We start from the raw sequence: 21911 nt of genomic DNA, 5'->3' as shown, positions 1-21911 counted from the left end.
TCAAACTGGGAATCTCTCTTCATGTAACAGAACAGTCACATCGCGTGGCACAGTAGCCTCTTGCTTTACGTAGATTTTAGGAAAAAATGTGTCAGTCTTAAGGAACATTAGCTTTCAGCTCATCGCAGAATAGAAGAAAATGAGCATCTCAATCAAGGTGTATTTTTAAATGATAACAAATGGGTTAACTCTGTCATTTTTCAAACTTAGAAGTGACAACAGTTTAGCATATGCTTTTGACAGAAGAGTAGTTTGACGTTTTCTACAAATAGTTGTCATCTGGTTAATTTACAAACAGACAATGTCACTGTTTTGTGGAAAACACCTGCTTGGTGTCATCACTCTTACGCCCAACTAAGATCAACGACTACAGATTGGTGGCTCTCACGTCACACATCATGAAGACACTGGAGCAGCCGATTCTCTGCATTCTGCAACCACAGGTGAAGCATGTGGTGGATCCCCTGCAGTACATAGTAAATAAGCCAAGAATGGATGATGTGATCCTACATGCTCCATTGAGTAAAAATCAAAGGCAGATTTGTAAGTTTGTGAATTCAGCTCCGTCACACAGACTACCTGACAGGCGGCCACAGTGGCCATGTAGATGGATCTGATGAAGGTCTTCAATAACTGGAGCACAAAGAACTGCCTCCTGCTGAATACCCCCAAAAGGAGATGATCATTGATTTTTGGAAGTCAAAACCATCGTCCCAGCTGGTTGTCATTAATGGAGAGGTCATTGAAGAGGTGAACCCCTAAACACCTGAAGGTGCTGGGTCCAATGATCTAAACAGTACAGGACTCTACTTTGACAAAAAACATCTCTCGGTTATTGTTCCTGTGTTTTTTTTATTAGTATCTCATACATTTATGCAACATTTTTAATTTATTAGCCATTTCAGCATTTCATTATTTTGTTTGTTTGAACACCTACTTAAAATGGGGCAGTGCATCTCAAGATAAATAGTTATTTAAAGTGATTCTATTATGTTCTATCAAAGTATCTGCATTTATGTCATGTAATATGTGAAGTAATATAATTATTTTTCTACCTTGATGTTGTGACAAAGTGTGTGCAATCGCCTTCTCTTTAGAGAAGGCTATTGCTCACTGGACAGAGCTCACTGGACATGTGAAAGCTGACAGGATGGCAGGTACATGCTCAGGTATTCAGGAGGTAAAGCTCACAAGTGACCCGAAGCACACATGGCATGTTCCATTAAATGACAAGGTCAAGAAGGCTAGCAAATACTTCTCATGAGCGACACTTTTCAAAGGGACATTTTTCCCCCTCTGAGAGGGTCCTTGCTTCAGAAATGTAATCTATTACGATAAGTCATGCCGAAAGATTTATTTTCTCTAAAATAATTTCAAGAGAACGAAAACATAAGGGTGCATCTTTGGAAAAGCATTGAGGCAAGGTGTCTTAGCTTAATGTGGGTGATAATAATTTATAATTCACTTTTAAAAAGAAAGTGAAGTGGCATTAACATCATATGAAATTCATACACCAGATGGCATGGCCGAAGTAATTTGTGCTACCTCACGCCCACTCTTCAACACCGGTGAAGGAAACCTGCTGATACATATTCACACTAAAACGTTTTTGACCAAAACTCCTTTCTTTATGTTGAATTCATCCAACAGGAAACATACATTCTCTGAATTCGATGTTGTAGTCTCAAACATACTGCACGCCAAATAAAACCTTTGAAAATGTGAAGTATTGATTCTATGCTTAAATTGAATTGCAATTAAACATCTCTTTGTCAAAGTCAACATCTGGCACAACTGACTATATTTTATTGGAACTAATTTACCAGTACTAGAACTGGACTGTTTTTTAAAAAAATATTTCGATCTCAGTAAATATTTCTGCAGTTACAACTTTTTTTGTAATCAAGCAACATTTGCAGTTTAACCCAGTTGTGTGAGTTAAAGTTACTCACTAGTTGTAGTATACCAATAAACACCAACTGGCAGGGAAATGAAGCTAATAATTAATTGAAATGCATATAATAGTCAAAGTACCAATGGATATCTCTCAGAAAAGCAAAGATTAGTATATATTACATCATGTAATGATGATGGAGCTGATGGTACTATAATGGCTCAAGAAGCTGAATGGAGTAAAGATGCTAAGAAAGTTAAAAACCTGCCACCTGACAGAGCTCAAGGACAGAAAATTGTAAGATATAATACTGAAAGATGAAAAAAAAAAACTATTTCAGCGAGGGAGCTTTGTTTTTATGTTCTTTAGTTGTATTAATGGATTGGTGTATTAAATGTTTGTAAAAAAGATTTGGTCACAAGGAATTCGTACAGACAGATTTTGCAGATGCAGCCACTACTGATATACAACATTTAGACAGATGCATGTGAAATGTTAGAATGGCCAGCAGTGTGATGGACATACCGTCAAGTTAATACACAAGTTAACACTTTCAGATACTGCCAAGATAACAAATGTCTTCTTATCTGATGCAAAAAGCGACGGCCGGTATATATAAAGGTTGGACTGAAGAGCTTTTCCTCTTGACAGGAAAAAAAGGAGCTGAGTCCAGAGGCTGGTCATCCATTAAACCTTTTGTGTTCACTTTATTCTTTTCATTTTGTCCATCGTGAATCATCTCTGTGCTTTTAAGAGGTCACCGTGGATATTTGAGCCTCCTTTTTCCCCCTAATGTTTATAAATGTATAAGACTGGGCTAAATGTCAAACGATCACCTACTTTTAAGATATGAACAAGGAACTTTACAGTTATTGGTTCATCTTGACAAAAGGTCCTTTGTTGTGATGAAGGTTTGCATATAAAATGGGTATAGCCCATTTTGTTCAAAGGTTTCTTTGAAGAGACTCATGGATTGCTAGAGAGGACAAAGTATTATTAAGCATATTAAGGAAATTTGCTTAGCATTATTTATTACATTAATCACCAAGTTGTTGTGCACTTTACTGTGGCCTTGACATCTCTGTGCAACTCTTTGCAGCTTGAATGACTTTGCGCACAGGGATTTTAAGATGAAAGTAGGTATGCTCCAGAAATTTGTTGTATGTTTGTGCAAGCTTCTTATCTCTGTTTTATTTTCCCACCATGTCTTTTAAAGGTTGATTACCAATTAATAGTATGAAACAATTGAGTAGATATAAAAAAAACTGGTTTAATCTGTTGCATTTTCAGTGAAAATAAAAAGTAGCTTTTCTTTATCAACTGAGCTTTAAGCTTTAATTACTCTTGTTTAAGTTGGAATGGTGACAACTCCATCTTTCTTTATATCAGCTTTCATTTGCAAAGCAGCTACAAGTCTGTAGCTATTCAGTTTCATCAAATTACAGTTGACTGTTCTAGAAATATATAACAAAAAAGGTGGAGAAACGGTGGCCTCGTTTCTCATCCCACAACATCCTGGGAACGGAAGAGAGGTTTGTAGACTTTTGAAATTCACAATATTTTCCCCAGTTTACTCATGTAGCATTAAACTCTAACGTCTGCATGGTGACAACATCTTCACTTGCCAGCAATGAACAAAATTATGCACATGCACATGCACACTGACATGGACTCACTTCAATGTGCATCCGAAGTGTTCAGAAAATTTCCACCTCGGTGAAGGCTATGTGTTTTTAATAGGCAATCTGATCCTCACTGCAGATATTTATTTATGCAAAATATGCTGCTGAAGGTGTGAAGCATACAAATGAAGCTGTTGTCTCACGAGTACGATTTGCAGTATTAGTTTCATAAACTGTAAAGTTTTTGGCTTCCATGAAGGAGTTTTCTAGTCTTTATAATCAGGAAAGGAAGGATATTAGGATTTACATGTCCTGGTTTGACCTAGATTGCATAGGATTTTGATCTCCTATTATAATGTAATTTCAACAGGTAATTTGGATATGTGGTCAACCATAGAGTGATCATTTTTGGGGGATTGAAGGTGAAACTGAGAGCACCATCCAGCAAACATGTTGTATTTGTTTGAGATAAACACAAGGGATTTATCATTTTTGTCAGGATCTGTGTTTTTCTGTGCGTTTATTTTGAGTTTCCTGTGTATCTGTGTCTCCGTGTTGTCCTGTCTCCCTTTGATTAGTTCCCAGGTGTGTCTCGTTCCCTGATTACCTCCTGTGTATTTAGTGTCACCTGTGTGTCTGTGTCTTTGTCAGGTCCTCGTCTCATTTTGGTGTCTGTCCTGTGTGTGCGCGCGTTTGTTTCCGTCTTCTATGTACCAGTTGCTACCGATGTTGAGCCCTGGCTTCCGCTCTGTCATGCTGCCTGGTTTTGTGGACTAATTTTGGACTATTCATCATTAAAAACCATCATTCACACGTCTACCTGGATTCTCAGTGTCTGCCTCACCACTTCACTCCACCACCTCATGACAATTTTACTTCACTTTTTCTTTTTTTTTCTTCTTTACATGTGGGTCTTTATAATAACAAATCTGTCCTGTTTATAATTTTATTCTCGTTATCACTGACTTTAATTTCTTTTCAAGCAACATTTCATTGTTCAGCAACAAACAGCCTTGCATGATCCTTTCACTAAATAACCTCCTCTTTCTTAAGTCTTAAGAAATTGTAAGCCCGAAACATCCTTACTATGTTTCACTGAAAACTTCAGAGTGTATCAAACACTAAACAGGTTGGAGAAACGCTTTAACTTTCCTGCATCATGGATAGAGGCAGTCCTAGCCGGTTTGGCACTCTGGGCAAACCATCTTTCCTACACCTGAATCCCCCTTCTTCACTTTGTTTTCAATAGGTTTTGTTGAAAGAGGGGAAATCACAAGTCTCTGTCCTCATTCTTTAAAAAATTAATATTATTATATTTATTCTCTTTTTTTAACCAACAATTAATAGGGCTGAGAATTGTACAGCCACATTCTGAAGGATGTTCAGCCTTCTTACAGTTTCAGTTTGCACTGATACTATATAAATACAGCTTAATGTTTAGTGGGATATTGCTTTTTCCTTTACTAGTCGAGATTATTAATACACATCTGGTCTCTTCACCGTCCCTGTTGAAGTGAAACTAGCTGAAAGTGCTCTTCTTTCATTCTTTTGTGTTGATTTGATCAATTTTCAAGAATTTCTATAGTTAGTGATGTTCAGTGTTTGGTTAGATGACAAATGAACAATTTTGTGAGGAACCATTAGTTGAAGGTCTCTATTTGAGAAGGTAAATAAACATGCTATGAGCAATCATACATTAATAAAAATATTGAGCATAAAACCTGCAAACATTAACACAATAGCTTTTTTTTATTAACTCAAATACAAACACAAAAACTTTGCACAATACAATAAAAATTGAATTTGACAAGGAGAGCATTAATTCTTTGTTTCTGTAACCTGTATAAAAAGACTTTGCCATCTGCCACATGGATTTCTGAGCTCCTACATATCTGCTCTACCTTCTGGTCTAACAGACTTTGTAAAGGAAACCTTTTTTCTGATGTTGAGGCTGAAACTGCTGGGAGATTCGATGTTTGAGGTTCTGGTCTCCAGAGTTTGAGACAGCCTCCCACACTGAACACGACCTGCCCTATTGACTGACAGCTAGTTATTTTCTGGCTCTTTAGTCAGCAGAACTATAAATAAAATGTTTTGTATGGGTGTGTGTGTGTGTTTTTGCTGTTATTTTAGTATATAATATATAGACTATGTACAGATTAGTTGCAATCATAAGAATTTTAAAAATGGTGTAACATCTTGTTACATGAAATTTTGCTATGAAAACCAAACAACACATCCTGGTGGTTCAGTTGATGTGACTTTGACATTTGCCACTTGTCAAAACATGCCTGCCAAACAGGATGTGAGCAAGTACTGCTTGAGTAGAGCGTAATGCACTTAAGTTTTTCATGTTTCATGGGAATTAGTGAGGCAATGTGTAAAACACCTGTTGGAACATGAATAACACATGGGTGTTACTCAGTTGTATGTTGTTGTTTTTTTCTTAAGCAAGCATTTAGCTATAGACTGTTTGTTGTCCTCACATATGAACACAACTGGACTGGGGAGAAAAAGTTGTCTGGGAGTCCACCTTCAACTGCTTGAAATTTTAATGAGAAATACATAATATTTATTATTAGGTTGCCAATATAATTTACAACAACAGTATTTATTTATAGGCTTTGTATTCATACACACCATGTAACATATAATGTAAAATCTAACTATAAGACTAAAATCAGAGCATTGGGCTCTCTGGCTGTCTAATGTCTCATCCGGTGGTCATAAGCCACAGTCTATGTGAGAAATTTGTATTGTCAATATGTAATGGTCTGTGGCAATAACAATAAGTAGCATCATCTAACCTTGTACATGTTTTAATGTGGTATTTGTTGTGCATGATTTCCCTCAGCCTCTTTCTCTGGGGGCCTGAGAACCATTTAAAGGTTCCAGATTAGTTCATTGATTCAAAAGTATTCTATGCAGTTTATGGTTTACAATTATAGCTTTAAATGCAGAAACTGAAGTGTGGTTTTAGGTGTGCTCTATTGTTTGACAGTATTTGTCTGTCAGAATAGCTGGATATTTAGTTATATATATATATTCAAACAGGCAGAAAAACCTAACCTGTTCCTCAGGCCAAAAGAGGACTCAGCAGCAGCTCACAAGCATCTTAACAAGCATATAAGATGCATGGTAGGTTTGTTAATTTGAGGATGTTATTAAAGACCGCTTGTTAAGATGCTTGTGAGCTGCTGCTGAGTCCTCTTTTGGCCTGAGGAACAGGTTAGGTTTTTCTGCCTGTTTGTGAGCCTGTTCAATATTAGTGAATAAACACCTGGTTGGTCTGCACCTTATCTTTGCCTCAAGGCTCTGGCTTAATCCAGCCTCTAAAGGACATTCTGACATTCTGAGGGTGACTTTAAAATCAAACTCTTTCATTTGAATCTTTAAATGATGATTTCCCCTTATTGGCTGACTTGCTCACATGTATGAGAAATGACTAATTTAATATTGTTATGCTTTCATTGTGTGGAGGGCTAGACTGACATTTCAGTCAGTGACTGGCTGTGTAACAAGGTTGGCATGCAATACTGTGTCAATTTTGCATAGATTGATAATATCCAAATCAGCCAGGGATAAATTCTAGCACTGCTGATTGTATTTTCTTCTTCTTCCACAAAAATAAGAAAATATCAAATGGTAGAAGTCCACACTAGTTAAACTCTGTTCTAAATAAGCCACTCTTTGGCATCTTTAGTTTTTGCCTATTGTTCACCCTAAGGAGTTTGTTATGAATCTGTTTTTCAAAGTCAAAAGTTGTTATTTATTTATTTTTATTCTGACAGCAGATGATTAAAGACATGTCCCCTTTCTCTGTAAATAAAAGATCTGTGAGAGATTTAAATAAATTGAATGGATATATGCTTCAGGACAGCGTGATGGAATGTTTGATATGAAGATTTGAAATTAATTAAAAAGGCTTTCTATGTTATTGCACAACAAATGAATAAATATACCAGCTGTGAAAAAACAAGCAAATTATCTTCCAGATAATCCAAACAAATGAGTGTTTTTTACAAGTTTATGGCTACATCTCTTTTAAAGTCAACATATGCACAGCAACACAAAGAGGCCTTTCCATATTCTTCTTTAATGTGACTGCTCTTTGTCACATATGCCAGATTTTACTTAAGTGAAACCTAAAGACACTTTTCTAAGACTTAATGGCTTGTAAACCTACAATTATCTGTGTACTTGCAAATGTAACAGCATGCACACTCACATCCACCCTCCTTCTCTGTGATTGACAGTGGCTGAATACAACCAGGTGGAGTTGCAAAATAAAGCAGTAAGACATTTCAGTTCCAGTTGACTCAGTGGATATGCATATGAGAAGATTTCCACACCTCCAGATAATCCCTCTTTCAGATAATGATCTTATTGGTCAGCCAAGCGACTTCCTTCCCATCATTCCTGATGGAGAAATTTTCATCCACTTCTCCATCTGGTTAGAAAGTGACAGGAAGACCATTAGGCGTATCAAAGATCACACTTAAAAACACAACTGAAAACTGCTGGTAATGTTGGTGCAGAGAAATAAGCAAGGAATAAGTCAAACCTCTGTGCTATTGACCGTACAACGATTGGGTGAAGGATGTCACAGAAAGTAGAACTCACCCTCTCCTCCAATGATCTCTGCCTTGTAGTTTAGTCAAAATGTTTTTTTTATCAAATGAATGATCTAAACACAAGTATGACTTGAAGAAAAAAAACTGTTGCAAATTGCAGGAATCTGCTTGATTTGTGTTCAAGGCAATCCACTTTGTGAATCCTGTGAAGAAACAAAACAGGTGGCAGGAACAAATAAATTTACAAACACGGAAAAGATTGAAGGCCTTCCCTCACCAGTCTTTTTTTTTCTGATTGTCCTTTCAGAAACATTGATGTTTTCTGTTCAAACAGAGACCTGTAGGAATTCCAATTTATGCAATGTAACATTTAGGATTTAACAGAAATTTCTTACAGTATTACACTTGTCTGACCTTCAAGATAACTTGCTGAGATATCCTCCCCACAGGGAGATTGTTAACAGTATTTTTTTTTTCCAGTTGAGAAAAATCTTTGTGGATTTAAAATAGTTTCAAAGTGATCCTGTGCTCTACACAGATTAACAAGAAAAGCCTCTCGAAGGTGACTGCTGGATTGTGTTGATATAAAACCAAGAGCTGCAGACTGAGAAGCAGCCAAAACATTTGCTTTCTCTGACAGAGGTTGGCATTTCTAAAGACCATTGTATTTGATTGCACCACCAGGTTGCCACTTATCCTCTTAATTGTAATAAAAGCATAATAGGTGTACTTCATTTTTACATTCTGTTGCAATTTTTAAGTCTTTGCCAGGCATTTATAATATGTTGCAATTAGCTAATTTCATGATTATCTAGTTTCAGACTTGATTTTTTTTGTTCTGTTATACAAACTGTGCAAGTGAAAGTTGATGCAGCATCATAATACATTTCAAGTTCATACGCTGACTAGGCTCGCTAAGCATCTTTCATTTTGCTTTGTTTGAGCCGTTCAGATTTGGATCTGTGTATGTGGCGAGTGGCATGGATCAATGTCCTTCTGCATATCCTGAGTGCACTTAAACTGAGGGTCACGAACTGATGGTGAGATATCCGCTTGAGTATTTGGTAATGGAGAGTAGTTATAGCATGTTGTGCTCATCTTGTATCAGCAGAGAAACCCCAGGCCATCAAACTACCACTGAGTGATTTTACATGTGATGTTCTTTTTCTGAACTAGTGTTAGTTTTATGACAAAAATAATAGGACACACACCTTCAAATATGTCTCATAAGTATACAGAATATCTCCATGAAGGTCTTGATAATTATGAAGATGTTTTTTTTTCTTATTATTCTTTCAAATGACAAGCTACTTTTGGTCAGCAGTGGTTTTGGTCAGTCTCTTTCTTATTGCTAAGTTATGAATGATGAAAACTGACACTGAACACTGAGGTAAGTGAGAAGAAAGCGTTATAAAGTAAAGGTTTCTGGTAAAATCAGCCCTCTCTAGTAAATAATTTGAGGACAAATTGGTTTCTTTAATTTGTGCCTGTCGTTCACCCCAGAGCGTTTGTTGGGAATGAGTGTTTTGTTGTTTTGGCTGCATACAAGGTTGTGTGTGACAACAGATGATTAAAAGCATGTCCCACTGCTCTGTAAATAAAGGATCAGTGGGAGTTTTAATTAAGTAGACTGGACATGTCTCAAGATGGTGTAATTGTTGATATGAAGATTTGAAAGTAATTAAATAAGTTTTCTAAATTATTGTACAACAAATGAAAAAATATGCGAGCTGTGGAAAAACAAGCAAATTATCTGAAACAAGTGAAGCGTTGATATTATTCTGGGACTTTTGTGACTGCCAGACATATCCCTATCCTTTGTCGGCACAGGCTTACAATGTGGTTTATTTTTCAGGGACAACATCATTAACTCAAACCAACAAATTAAAGGAAATGTTAATTTTGATTTGATAAAACAGGAGTAGAACATTTTCATAAAAATGGTGTTGAAATGAAAACTTCTCAATTTCTGATAAAAATACATAGACTGGTGGTATTTGGTTTCTTTTAGCCTATTCTTGGTGTCAGACAAGCTCTATTTAAGTGATTTTTTAAATTCTACAAGTCTGACAGTAATCAGGCTTGGTGTCCTTAATGAAATAATACGCATACACTGCCACTCATTGCATCCCATGTTTTAAAATCAGACAAATATGTACAGTCAAAAAATACTCGGCTATTTCCACCCGTTGGTTCCTATTTATCATAACCTTTACCTTCACAGACCAAATTGCATTTCCTCTGAACTCCCTGTGGTGAACTAAGAGACACATTTAAAAAGCCAATCTACCAGATAATTGCAGAAGCAACTGATTTCAAACAGGTTTGTTTTGTTGCTTAATGACACTGCCCCCCTCCCACAATGCATTATATTTGTGTTATTGAGAGCAATAATGTCAAGTTTCACTGCATCCCTCAACAAAGCCAGCCTTTTACATACTCAGTGAATACTCAACGGAATTTGCTAAACTATTCAAACTTGATGACCAAAAAACAAAGGCTTAACAGCCTACTTCAAAAGCTGAATGGAAATGACAAATGAGGCAGCTGTGCAAAAATTTGTATTAGAAAGGGATTTTTACTTCCAGTCTGTGAAGTTTTATGGGGACATTTCCAAAAAAATGTGGGATTTATTATTAAACACATTGGAAGATTGTTCATAAGAAAATACACTTTACAGTAGGGAATGTTCTATTAACTGAATCAAACTTTTGCTTGGAAAAAGCTTCTTTTCTCTAAAAATGACACAGCAAGACCACTTATGTGGTCATCTGCTAAAGGCTACAAGTCTTTTATTTTATCCAAATACCTTATTTGGTTCGGATATATAAACCCTTCAACTTTAAGGAGTTGTACCCTCCTTTTACTACGGCCATTGCATCTTTCTGAACTGTTTGGTTCAGAAAGACCAAACAGTCAAAGATATTTCTTGTGGAAAAAAAAAGACTTTGAAATATCCAAGTAACATCCAAGTGACCTTACCAGAGGTCCGTGGACCTCTGGTAGAGGGGCCGCTTTGCATTGGCTGATGCCCATTCTACGTGGTCACGTGCGCGGCCGTCTCACAAACACACGCTTCCCGTTAGCTAAGTACAGTATAACGGCAGAACTGATACAACTTCTACACCTTGAAGCCTGTCTGCTACACAGGCTTACATTAGCTAAACAGATCAATATGCAATGTGTACTGTATCTGACATACACTAAAGATTGTATTTTAGCAGAAAAGGCTTTGGACTAAACTGTTACTCCTGTTAGCCACGTTAGCACCAAGTACAGCTAGTCAATCAATAATCGAGAAATAAATATCAGGCCTGGAAACTGGATATGTAACGGACTGAATGTTATGTTTTCAACGTAATCTTTGCTCGTCTTGCGGGGCGCAGGCGGTTGCCATGGTAACAGGTGTGCTTAAACTACAAAGAGAGAGAGAGAGTAAAAAGGTAGGAGTGGTTTTGAGTTGATCACCTGTGTGGGTTATTTTACTTTTGTTTACTTTTGCTGTGGCGCATTACAGCAGCTGTAGTTTCTAAACATTGGACTAATTACCTCGTTCGTTTGTGAGTATACGTAATTCACAACAAACATCAAATAGAACAAATATATTTCATAAAATTTTAACAAACAAATAGCTTCTACCACAATAATTATGTGAAATTAAATTAATTATATCCCAACTTCAGAAGATTTGCCTTTACCTTTACAGAGCTCTTTGGTTCCTCCTATCAGTCTGTAGCTTCTCATATTGACGTCATCAAACCAAATTTCAGATCTACCATAACTGACTGACACCTGCTGGCCTCAGGTTTGCAACCAGCTTGTGACTGAGAAACCAGTAACCTCCTCCCAGATGATGACATGAACTTATTAGTTCCTCTGTCCATTGTAGTAGCTGATATATTGTGAAAATCCGGTAGAGATTATGCACTAATCAGTCATGTTTACATAGAAACAACGCGCTGCGAGGCTTTGCTTGTGAGACTTGAGACGTGGGTCGGTTGTGGGCGGAGCTTGGTAAGGTCCATTCATTTTAAACCCCTTTGTCCGTCCCGGAAATCTGTTCGACGTTCATTCCGCTGCCATAAAGAGTTGTGGTGACACAACCGTGTTTAGTTCCGCAGGTGTTGTAAATCAGCTGAGCTTTAGCAAAATGAAACACACGGTGAAAGTTTTACATTTCTAAGTATTCGGTCTTTTTAAAGCGGCATCTAATGTGAGGACCTAGTGCTGACAATATACTAAAGTCAAGAAAGGAACTGAACTACACCGGCATCAACAAGAAGCTCATGACACGAGGAGGAAACTTCGCAGTTGAGCAGAACAGCCTGTCCTGATGTGTTAATAATCATGGACGCCGTTGTGAAATTCACAAGCCAAAGCCAAGGGAGAGACCGTATATTCAGGTGCGCTTTTCCTTTATAAAGTTGGCCAGGCGTACTTCTGAAAATAATAAATAATAATAATAGTAAATCTGCCAAATTGGTGATATTGCTTAAGTAATAAATTTGATAATTTTTCCTGTGTTGTTTTTGTTTTCAGAGCTACACAGTATGCCTGCGCACTGTCAATATATTTACTACGAAACAAGCCTGATAGAAAGGACCTGGTGGCCAGACTTAAAAGTTTGGAAAATAATCTAAGTGCTGGACGAAAATGTGAGTATAATCGTAAAAAAGCAATAAAACATTTTATTGATTAAAATATTTTAATGCATTTCATTATCATTAGACAACTTTCAACGTTTATTAATTAATTTAATTTATGAAAAAAAAATCCTTGTCTATAGTGTCCCTTTTGCATGTGTCACTCCTGTCCTTGTGACAAACAGTAATTAGTGTTTTGCTCAAAGTTTTACATAGTTGGAAATGTTAAACTTAATACATTTTCATAATTATGAGTTAATGAGCATTGTGAAAAATCAAGCGTTCTTCCTTTGTGCTTTCTGGGATTTTAAATACTTAATATGAGCTGTTTGACTTCTGGGATTTATAGCCTGGTAAAATACTTATAACAAATACAAGAGGTGAACTGAGATTTTTAAGACTTTAATGTATAATGTCCCAGTTCCTTCATGAATGTGTGCAAAAGACAAGAGACAGGTTTGACTTGGAAATGCCTGGAAGCGAGGTCAGGCGATAAAGATATAGCATTTCCTATTTCTGTTCTTGTGGAGCCTTACTAAGTCCAAAGCTGGGCCTCAAAGGGGTACTATTGATGCACCTCTTAATTATCGCCTCTGCATCTTAGCTGCCACCGCAAGTCTCTGCTGCTTTGGCAGCTTGACTTACTAACTCACAGACACTATTTTCTCATAATTTCTTAGCAAAACATTTTGGTGGGACATTCATTTGGAGCAGGGTCCCTAAGAGATTCTGAAAGCAGGAAAGCTTTGCTTCAAAAGTGCTGTAGAGTAGACATGAAGATACTGCATGAATGTCGACCTTGACCTTTGTGCTACAGAGTTGCTAACATGCTAAACTTATGTAGTTTATGTAGCTGTATAGTAACCTGTTGGATGCTTGTTGACTGCTTATAGCAGAATGTTCACTTCATGTTTCTCTTGAACTCATTCCTGCTTTCATTTCTGCCTCCTTTGTCAGTGCTCAGGCTAGGAAATGCAGCCAATTCCATTGTGGCTGCTAAACAAACCATGCAACTCTCTGACCGAGTACTGGGCCTGTGCCTCACAGTGGCCAACATCAACCGGGCCCTCTACTTTATCTGTGATAATGTAGTGTGGGCCAGAAATGTGGGCCTCATCCGCAGCATCGACAAGGAACGCTGGAGCATAAATGCCTCTCGCTACTACCTCTTTTCATTAGTGATGAATCTGACCCGAGACCTATATGTAATTCTCCAGTTGATGCAACAGAAAGGGAGAGATAACCGCCTCAAAAGCCAGCATCTCAGTGACTGTCCTGAAGTAGCGGAAGCCGTTATTCCTGAGCTGGATGCCCTTATTTTCCTGCTTCTGGAGACTCTGAGATCAGAACCGACTGTTGCCTTGGACACTGTGAAGAACATCTGCGATCTCTTCATTCCTTTAGATACGCTGGGCATTTACAAGTCAAGTGCAGGAGCTGTTGGATTTTGTGGGCTGATATCTTCACTGATTGGCATTATAACCCTCGCACAACCCACTTTGAGGATCAAACCCTGATAAGGAGGGTGGAGTTTGACCAAAGGTTAAAACAGACTAGCAATAACAGGCAAGATTATATATTCCAATGATAATTGTGTTGAGTGGTTTTGCAGCAGAATCTGAATTTACTTTAAGGCTTTCTGGCAATAATATAATTAGAGATGCATCAATCAAGAATTTCATGTCTGATAGCAATTTTTAATTTTTTTCTGTAGTCTAACCTTCCAATTGAAATTTTTTGTTCATCAAAGAAGGTAAATTAAGGAACTGCAGGTTAATTATTTAACATATCAAATCATTTCCCTAACCTGTGTGTGATTTTAATATTCTAGTAGGAAGTACAAAGTACCTTCTACTGGTTGATTGCTTACAGATTAAAATTGTGTGAATGCTTATTTGTGATGCATTTAATGACCATTAAAAAAGTTCAGGTTTGACCGATAGTCAAGGGACAATTCTGTTTTTCTGACTGACTAACTGGTGCATCTCTAAATATAACTAACAGCAACCTGCTGCAGGAAGTACTTTCTGAACAACCTTAATATCAAAGACTTGACTTTGTTGCATTCCTGTAAACACTACCAGCAGTTTCACAACTGATAGACTCCCAAGTAATATGGAACAAAAATTGTTTATATTGCAGGGTTTTTTGTCTGCTTTCAAAGATGTTTAATATTTTTATTTGTGGAATTGTTTGATGATTACATCTGACCTTTTTACTATTTCATACTTTTGAAATATATTGGGTTTTGTACATCACCTAACTATGCAAGATGTTTTGTCCAGACCAGGAAACAATTTGTACCCGCATTGGTGAATTGTGATTAACAATTGGTAGGTAGTGAGAAAAAGGGATTCTGTGACTCAAAAAAGTAAGATTAACAGAATGTTACTCAGTTATTTGATTTGATCAGAGGTCATAAGCTTTTTTTCCTCAACGATCAACCACCAGAGATCAGTAATAGAGTTGCAGAAAATTTAGAATTATGTAAACTTTTTAAAATTCAAGGAAAAGGGATGACGATATAATTTATCTCCATAGTTGATCAAGAATGTTTACCTTCTTAGAGGTAAACACTTGGATAATAGTGCATTATTGTCCAAGTGTCGACTAGAAAAGTTTGTTTGCTGGTGTGAAAGGGAAGAATGTTGAGATGAAATAAGTGGCTACATAACGGAAGTACAAATTGAGGGTTAGTGTTCAGGCCACTGCCACTGCTGTGCTTATTGTTTTGTGATAAAATGCTGCTAATTTGATATGACTGAAGAGTTAGTGGCTTCTCTGTCAAATGAGGGGAAACATTTAGATTTTAATGTGCTACTGAAATAATCTGCTGGACTTCAACTATAAGTACTGTTGATGAGGTTAACTCGAAGAAAAGTGATACAGGATTAAGAGGAAAAACTTTGCATGGCCATTTTATTTGTTCAAGAAGAGTTTGAGCTGCAAATACTTGGAAATCTGTTGTTTGCAACTAAATGTATTGGAATTTGCTCCATGCAACATGTTTGTCTTTCAGAAGTAGTTACACTGCCCTCTTTAAGACAAATGACAACTTGTACAATTGAAGAGCTTTTTATTTTCTGTTTCACTCAGACAACAATAAATTTTTTTGTAAAAGATTATTCTCAAGAGATGTTATATTCATCCAGATATTGCAAAAATACAGTATATTCCATTGTCTCTTTCACAATGGTTTAGTTTGGCTGTGCAAAGAACGAATAAGCAATGCACAAAATAGTCCCTCAAAAATGTACAGTCATTAAAAGCAATAAATACATTTGCTCCAAGCAAATAAAATGCAATAATATATAGTTGACAAAAGATTTTATTTCACATTTCCACTGGTGTGTTATTGTTTCCTGTACCAGTAATCTATTAAATCACACCTCAATGGAAAAATGTGGAAATAGTTTGCCAAGTTGGAAGATGAAATTAAACTGAAACTTAGACAGTTGCTTCAAAGCACTTTTAAACAGACGTGGCTTTGAGTTGATATCCTAATAGGTCTTCAATCCTATAAGACCAAGTCTCTATTACTGGAAAACTTTGATCTAATTTATTAAATATGCCTGTATGTGCATTTAAAGAGGCATCTTTTTAGATTATGTAAAAATAGAACAAAGCACTTTTAAAAAGTGGCAACAGTGTCAAGCTAAAGATTTGTAATTACCGCTGGCAGTTTTTCTTTTCCCTCATAGGACAATAACTGTGTGATGAATCTACCTGCTCTCTGAGTGAAAAGGCACCTTCAGTAGTTAGCTCCTGCAACAGGTAAATAAGAAAAAGGTACGTAGGGTTTTTTTTTCACAAATGGTACACATGTCACAGGTTATGAGTTTTTTTTTCCCTCGTGTAATATTACTTGTACTATGTTAGAGGTACATATTTGTAAGCTTCTGAAAGAAAATGGTTTTAAAATGTATTGCTTTCAGCAAACTATGCTTTGAAGAGTCTCATTATTGCTCTAACCATGTTCAAATTTCAACTTTTTAGTAGAATACTGCAAAATCCCAATAAATTTTGGATATGCACTTAAGTTGTGCTTATGCATTTTGTTATATACTTGTTTATTTTTTTATGATTTTTAGTATTTGAAGCTGGTTTATACTTTATGGGATTACAGTTTTTCCTCCAGTCATCAGTGCCAATACTTTTTGTTTTTTTTATTTCATATGTGCTCAAACAGAATAACTATTGTTACTCAAATCCTTCAAACGTATCAGAGTACCGCATTTAAAAATGTCTATTTGATTGCAGAAAAAAACCAAAAAAACCATTTGGCCACTAAACTTTTGGCAATAGAGCTGCTGCACAAAGAAATCATCAGAAGCAAATTACATAGATTCCTGCAGGTATTCGATGTTTTTGAATCTCTGACAGAACTGGATGGTAGTAGAAACTCCTGTACAGTTTGTGATTATCGCACAGACAAGAAGACAACAAATGATGGGAAAAAAAAAATTAAGACATAAGTACATGGCACAGACAGAAATAAAACAGACAACTTCAGCACAACATTTAACCAGTAACCAAAATTACAATTGGACTAAAATCCTTTTATAGAAATGATCTGAGAACACTGATTTTTGCAGGATAAACCAGGAGCATTTTGGAACGTGGGCAACTAGGAAAGTTGGAAATGTCTGACATACAGTGCATGTCAAGGCAAGCGTTAACTTCATTCATCCATTATAAGTCACTTTTAAGACAATAGATGTGAGTACTGCTACTATGATGCAAATGCTTAGAGAAAACTACAAATATTCAAATTTCTACACCAGAACCAGAGCTTGTTCCGGTAAAATTAAAAGCACAGGTTGTGACCGATCAGATGCACATTGATATATATCAGAGTGTCTGAAATCTTGATGTGGATCCCTTTTGTGTTCTCACTACTCTACAAACTTAAACCAAGCAATTTGGGCATAAAAAAACCCCACAGGACCAATCTCTTGCGACTCCTTAAATTACACACTTTAGTCACATTTCTCTGAATAACTCCTCAATGTAACGCTCATAGAAGGTAGCAATGCATTGTTTTTAGCCAAACCTTCTATTAAACTTAATTCAGGGCCTTAACAGCAGTAAAATTACACAATAAAATGATCATCCATCTACAGTGTGAACAGCATTATTTCTATGGAAGTAAAGCTATGGTCAGAAGACTTGAGAGATGAGTATGTTGATCATTTCATATTGAAAGGCAATTCATGGCACTGTAGGCTACATTTGTGAAACTGACTCTAAAAGTGCACAGTACTATGTGAAATCCAGCAAATATACAGTGGAACTATTATTGTGGAACCAATGTGATTTTCAACAACATAGTTTTAATCTGCTTTTTGACATGAACCATGAGTTACACCATATGTTCGTATCCACCCAAGTGACCCACACATACAAAGAAATGAATTATGCAAGTCCCTGAATAAGTTATGTGAAATGGAATGACATTGAAAATATCACTTGAAGAAAATTAAGTTAATAAATGCATGAAAAGCAGAGAAAAATACTGGTCTTTCAGTGGAAATGAATATCACTAACAGCATAGTCCTGACATTGGCTGCTAAAATGTAGGCCATAATCTAGAAGCAGGAAGAACATTTAACCATAAGCCAACCATACCCAGGTGCTCTTTTTAAGATTACTAAGAAGAAGTCAACAATCAGGATAATTGTCCAAGGGCCATAAAGTAGTCAATGAGCATTAGAGACACCTGCAACTAGCAGGAACAGTTTTCCATGAAAACGGTAAGTAATACACATATCTGCCATGACTTCTGTAAGAATTACTACACAAAACTCCACTGCTGAAAAAAGCACATCTAAGACCTTTTAAACTTGCAGCAGTACATTTGGACGGACCAAACACAACACAAGGAGAATTCAGGGGAGATGAGACCAAAGCTTCACTCTTTGAATGTCATTAGACACACCATGTTTGGAGGAGAAATTGCACTGGAATCACTTTAAAAACAACAAACAAACAGTGAAGTTCCAAGGTGATAAAATCATTATGTGGGACATTTTTTTTTGTATACTGAGATTACCAGACTTCATATAACAAGTGCTATTCTGCTTTATTACATATAATTTAAGGATTTATTTGTGCTCCATTCTTTGTATGTGTGGGTTACTTGGGTCATTACTGACCTCCAGGCGAATTTCATGGCAAAAGCGTCCTCAGTGACTAAGACAAATTTGACGTTTTCAATAATTCCCCACTGTGAGTATTTTTTGGCATTTCGGAGAAATGAGACAGAACATTAGCAGGCATAAAATTCATTTTGATTGTAGTTCATAGACACACGTTTCAACCCTTGTCTCTGCAGCGACTCCATATATCCTACTTTAGTGATCAATATTAGATCAGGTCTCAGTTCTGCAGGTTTTTGGATGAATGACAAATTTTAATCAAGCTAAGTTCTACAAATGATTAATTTGCCATTTTTAATCTAATTTAAAAAGCCTTAGAGTGCACTTATAACTAGCACGATGTAATTGCTGCCAGCATGTTTCTTATTATTGTACTAAATTAATCATTCATAATCCTAAATATATTTTCTATCTTCAAATCCACAAACAGTTTTTGTATTTAAATATAAACACTTCGGTGGAATTTTTTTTATACCCCTAAGTTTGATTGTACCATCACTTAATTACTTACAAGTCGACACTTTAAAGTTTCAACCAGTTTAAAAATATAATTACAAATTATGTAGTTAGGTAAGGAGGATCACATCTGTTGGCCTCTCCTTTTTACTTGTCGTGTTTTACAGCAGAACTGAAACCAGCTCTTCCAGCCATAAATAGAGCTGAAAAAACAGAGCTTTAAAGGGTAACATATGATCACGAGTAGGCGGTCCAGGCCCACTTTTGACAGAGCACCTTACACCCTCCATTCCATTGACACTGTGGAGGAAATTAAAGTGTCTCAGCATCCCTGGGACCTGGCTGGGCAGTCTTTAGGTCCACCTTGAGTCTTTTGGTCCACTTTTGTTGCAACCCGGTGTGGGTAGTGTGCAGTCACTAGGAAACTAATCCCTGTGTTCGGTCATATTCTGCGATCAGGCCTTTGATATGCGACAGTTTTTTGTGGAGGTACTCGCACCGTTTCTTTTCTTCCCGGTATCCAGGAAACTTCTACAAAACACAGAAAGGGAAAAGAGTCTGTATTAAACTTTTATTGATGGATGTTTCCCACTAAATGTACAAAAAAGTTCTTAATCATTGTAAGAACTTTTGTTTTCAGTTTTTGTTAAATTTGCCCATGCAAGTATGACAAACATGGCATTCATCAAAGTCAGGACGTTGCAAAAGAAGTGATTTTGAAAATATCTTACTTTCTTATATTTTCGATATTTTTGTAGTATTTGGTCCTCCATGAGCTGAAAAAATACAAAAAGAGTGTTACTGCCCTGTACATGATGCACTTTCTCTTTGGTATTTTACAAAATGAAGCAGTTTCAGCAGGCTCCCACTACAAAAAGTACCTTATATTCCTGTGTTCCCGGTGTGAGAGTGTTGATCTTTGAGCCCAACTGAACAAACATCTCCGTGATGGCCCCAATTCTGTCATGAAGAGCTCTATATTCATCGTACTCGGCACAAAAGTCATCGTGGTACTGTTGCCGCTGCTCCAGTGTTGTTACAGTGCTGTATTTTCTGAAAAGCAAAAGGAAACACGTCAATCTCTGGAAACCGAGTATGTACCGAATCCATCCACTAGATGGCTCTGCAAGAATTAGATTAGAGAATGGTGTGCTGAGCAGATGTATAAATGTAGGATATAAGATATTTTGTTTTGCGAGTTATTCTCAGTGAAGCTTTGTGAGACCTTATTTATATAATGTTCCTCTGTTTATGTAAATGGGTTGAAGCAGAACCGTATTGTTAAGGAAAACTTTGGTTTTTCCTTCAAGCAGTAGGTTAAAACAGAAATTCAAAACTATGCTGTAAAACGTTGCTTCAACAACTAATGTAAAGAAAGTTGGCTATGTTTTACTCATTAAAAAATTTTTAATATAAAAAATGTTTAAAACCTTACATGAAATAGTCGGGCAGTTCTTCAGTTGCGGCTCGGTTAACAGGTGTTTTGTCTCGTTCGTGGTCTGTAGCTGTTTAAAATACACATTCAGGAGAAAGATTAATTTCAGTATATTGATGGAAATCTGGCAACAAGTCTGTCATATCAAGATAAATTATTTAATGGTGTCTCTGATAACCGATCCAATCCAAGACGAGCAGTTACGTCAACAAAGCAAAGCAGGAGGTAAATCTGCCTGCTGACTAGCTCGGCCATAGGTCACCCAGCTGTTACACAGTCAATCATCAACAGACAACAGAGTAACTGTTCTTACTGCTGTTTTAGATCAACTTCTATAAAATGCTCCTCTTTTAATTCTACAAAAAAACACTTATGACTCAATCTTGGAAAGTTTATTATTTCTTTAAACAGCCTTCTTGCACAACCTCGTCCTTATCTTACCAGCAAAACAGAATAAATTATGACCTGATAAAACTTTGGCATTCACCTTTAACATTTTCTTGGTTCTGCTTCAGGTCTGGACTAGTCTCAATCCAGTCTGGCTTTAAGCGATCTCGCTCCTTGTCTTTGTGTTTCTTGGACCTTTTCTTTTTGTGCTGGCCATTGGCGAGCTGCTGTGCAGTGCATATAGAGGTGCCATTGTGTCGAGGCTTGGGACTGGGTAAAGTGGGAGCCGGTTCCGTCTTGTCTAGTTTGGAAATAGCACACGGCATGCTGAGCTTGTGTGGCGAATACAAACCAACTGGGTTTCCCTGAGGATGATTATTGGTTATGTCAAACTCTGTTTTTGTCGCCGCACAAGCGTTTCCGTGACTGGAGGAGTTACGAGCCCCATTGGTGCCACAGTCTGCATGAGAGGGCGACTGCAGGGGGAGACAATGTTCCGACAGCCTTTGTTTTTTGGGGGTTTGGATGTTGGAAGCGTCCAAAACCAGTGACCGTTTCTAGAACAAAAGAGAAAGAAAACAAATTAAATATTACTAGAAAATTTTGAAGAGGGTTTTTATAGTATTGTGGATAAATGAGTCACTCTTCAGATAGTGTTGAATTCACTTTAGGGAACGAACCTACCATTCAAAAATAGCAACAGTAAGCTTAGAAAAAATACTGAATACAGAAAAACTATGAG

General features: G+C 36.8%; 2 protein-coding genes across 3 annotated transcripts in view; one reads left to right on the top strand and one right to left on the bottom strand.

Annotated features, from left to right (window-relative positions):
• Nucleotides 1-12170: 12170 nt before the first annotated feature.
• pex11a (peroxisomal biogenesis factor 11 alpha) lies at nucleotides 12171-17001 on the top strand. Its single transcript, XM_028031434.1, has 3 exons — nucleotides 12171-12493; nucleotides 12630-12745; nucleotides 13691-17001. The coding sequence occupies exons 1-3, from the start codon at nucleotides 12438-12440 to the stop codon at nucleotides 14248-14250; spliced, it is 732 nt and encodes a 243-aa protein (XP_027887235.1). The 5' UTR covers nucleotides 12171-12437; the 3' UTR covers nucleotides 14251-17001.
• LOC114153076 (RNA polymerase II elongation factor ELL) overlaps nucleotides 16044-21911 on the bottom strand; it is a 29001-nt gene continuing 23133 nt past the window's right edge. For both annotated transcript variants that reach the window (XM_028031372.1, XM_028031363.1), the window contains 5 exons: nucleotides 21270-21726; nucleotides 20783-20852; nucleotides 20229-20400; nucleotides 20079-20123; nucleotides 16044-19878 (listed from right to left, as the gene is read on the bottom strand). In XM_028031372.1, the coding sequence (XP_027887173.1) occupies nucleotides 19765-19878; nucleotides 20079-20123; nucleotides 20229-20400; nucleotides 20783-20852; nucleotides 21270-21726 (858 nt within the window). In that variant the 3' untranslated portion in view covers nucleotides 16044-19764. The remainder of the gene's footprint in view (nucleotides 19879-20078; nucleotides 20124-20228; nucleotides 20401-20782; nucleotides 20853-21269; nucleotides 21727-21911) is intronic.

This window comes from Xiphophorus couchianus, chromosome 2 (genome assembly GCF_001444195.1).
Source record: "Xiphophorus couchianus chromosome 2, X_couchianus-1.0, whole genome shotgun sequence".
Taxonomy (NCBI): Eukaryota; Metazoa; Chordata; class Actinopteri; order Cyprinodontiformes; family Poeciliidae; genus Xiphophorus; species Xiphophorus couchianus.
The sequence above is the reverse complement of the archived record's forward strand: the minus strand, read 5'-3'. Positions and strand labels throughout refer to the sequence as shown.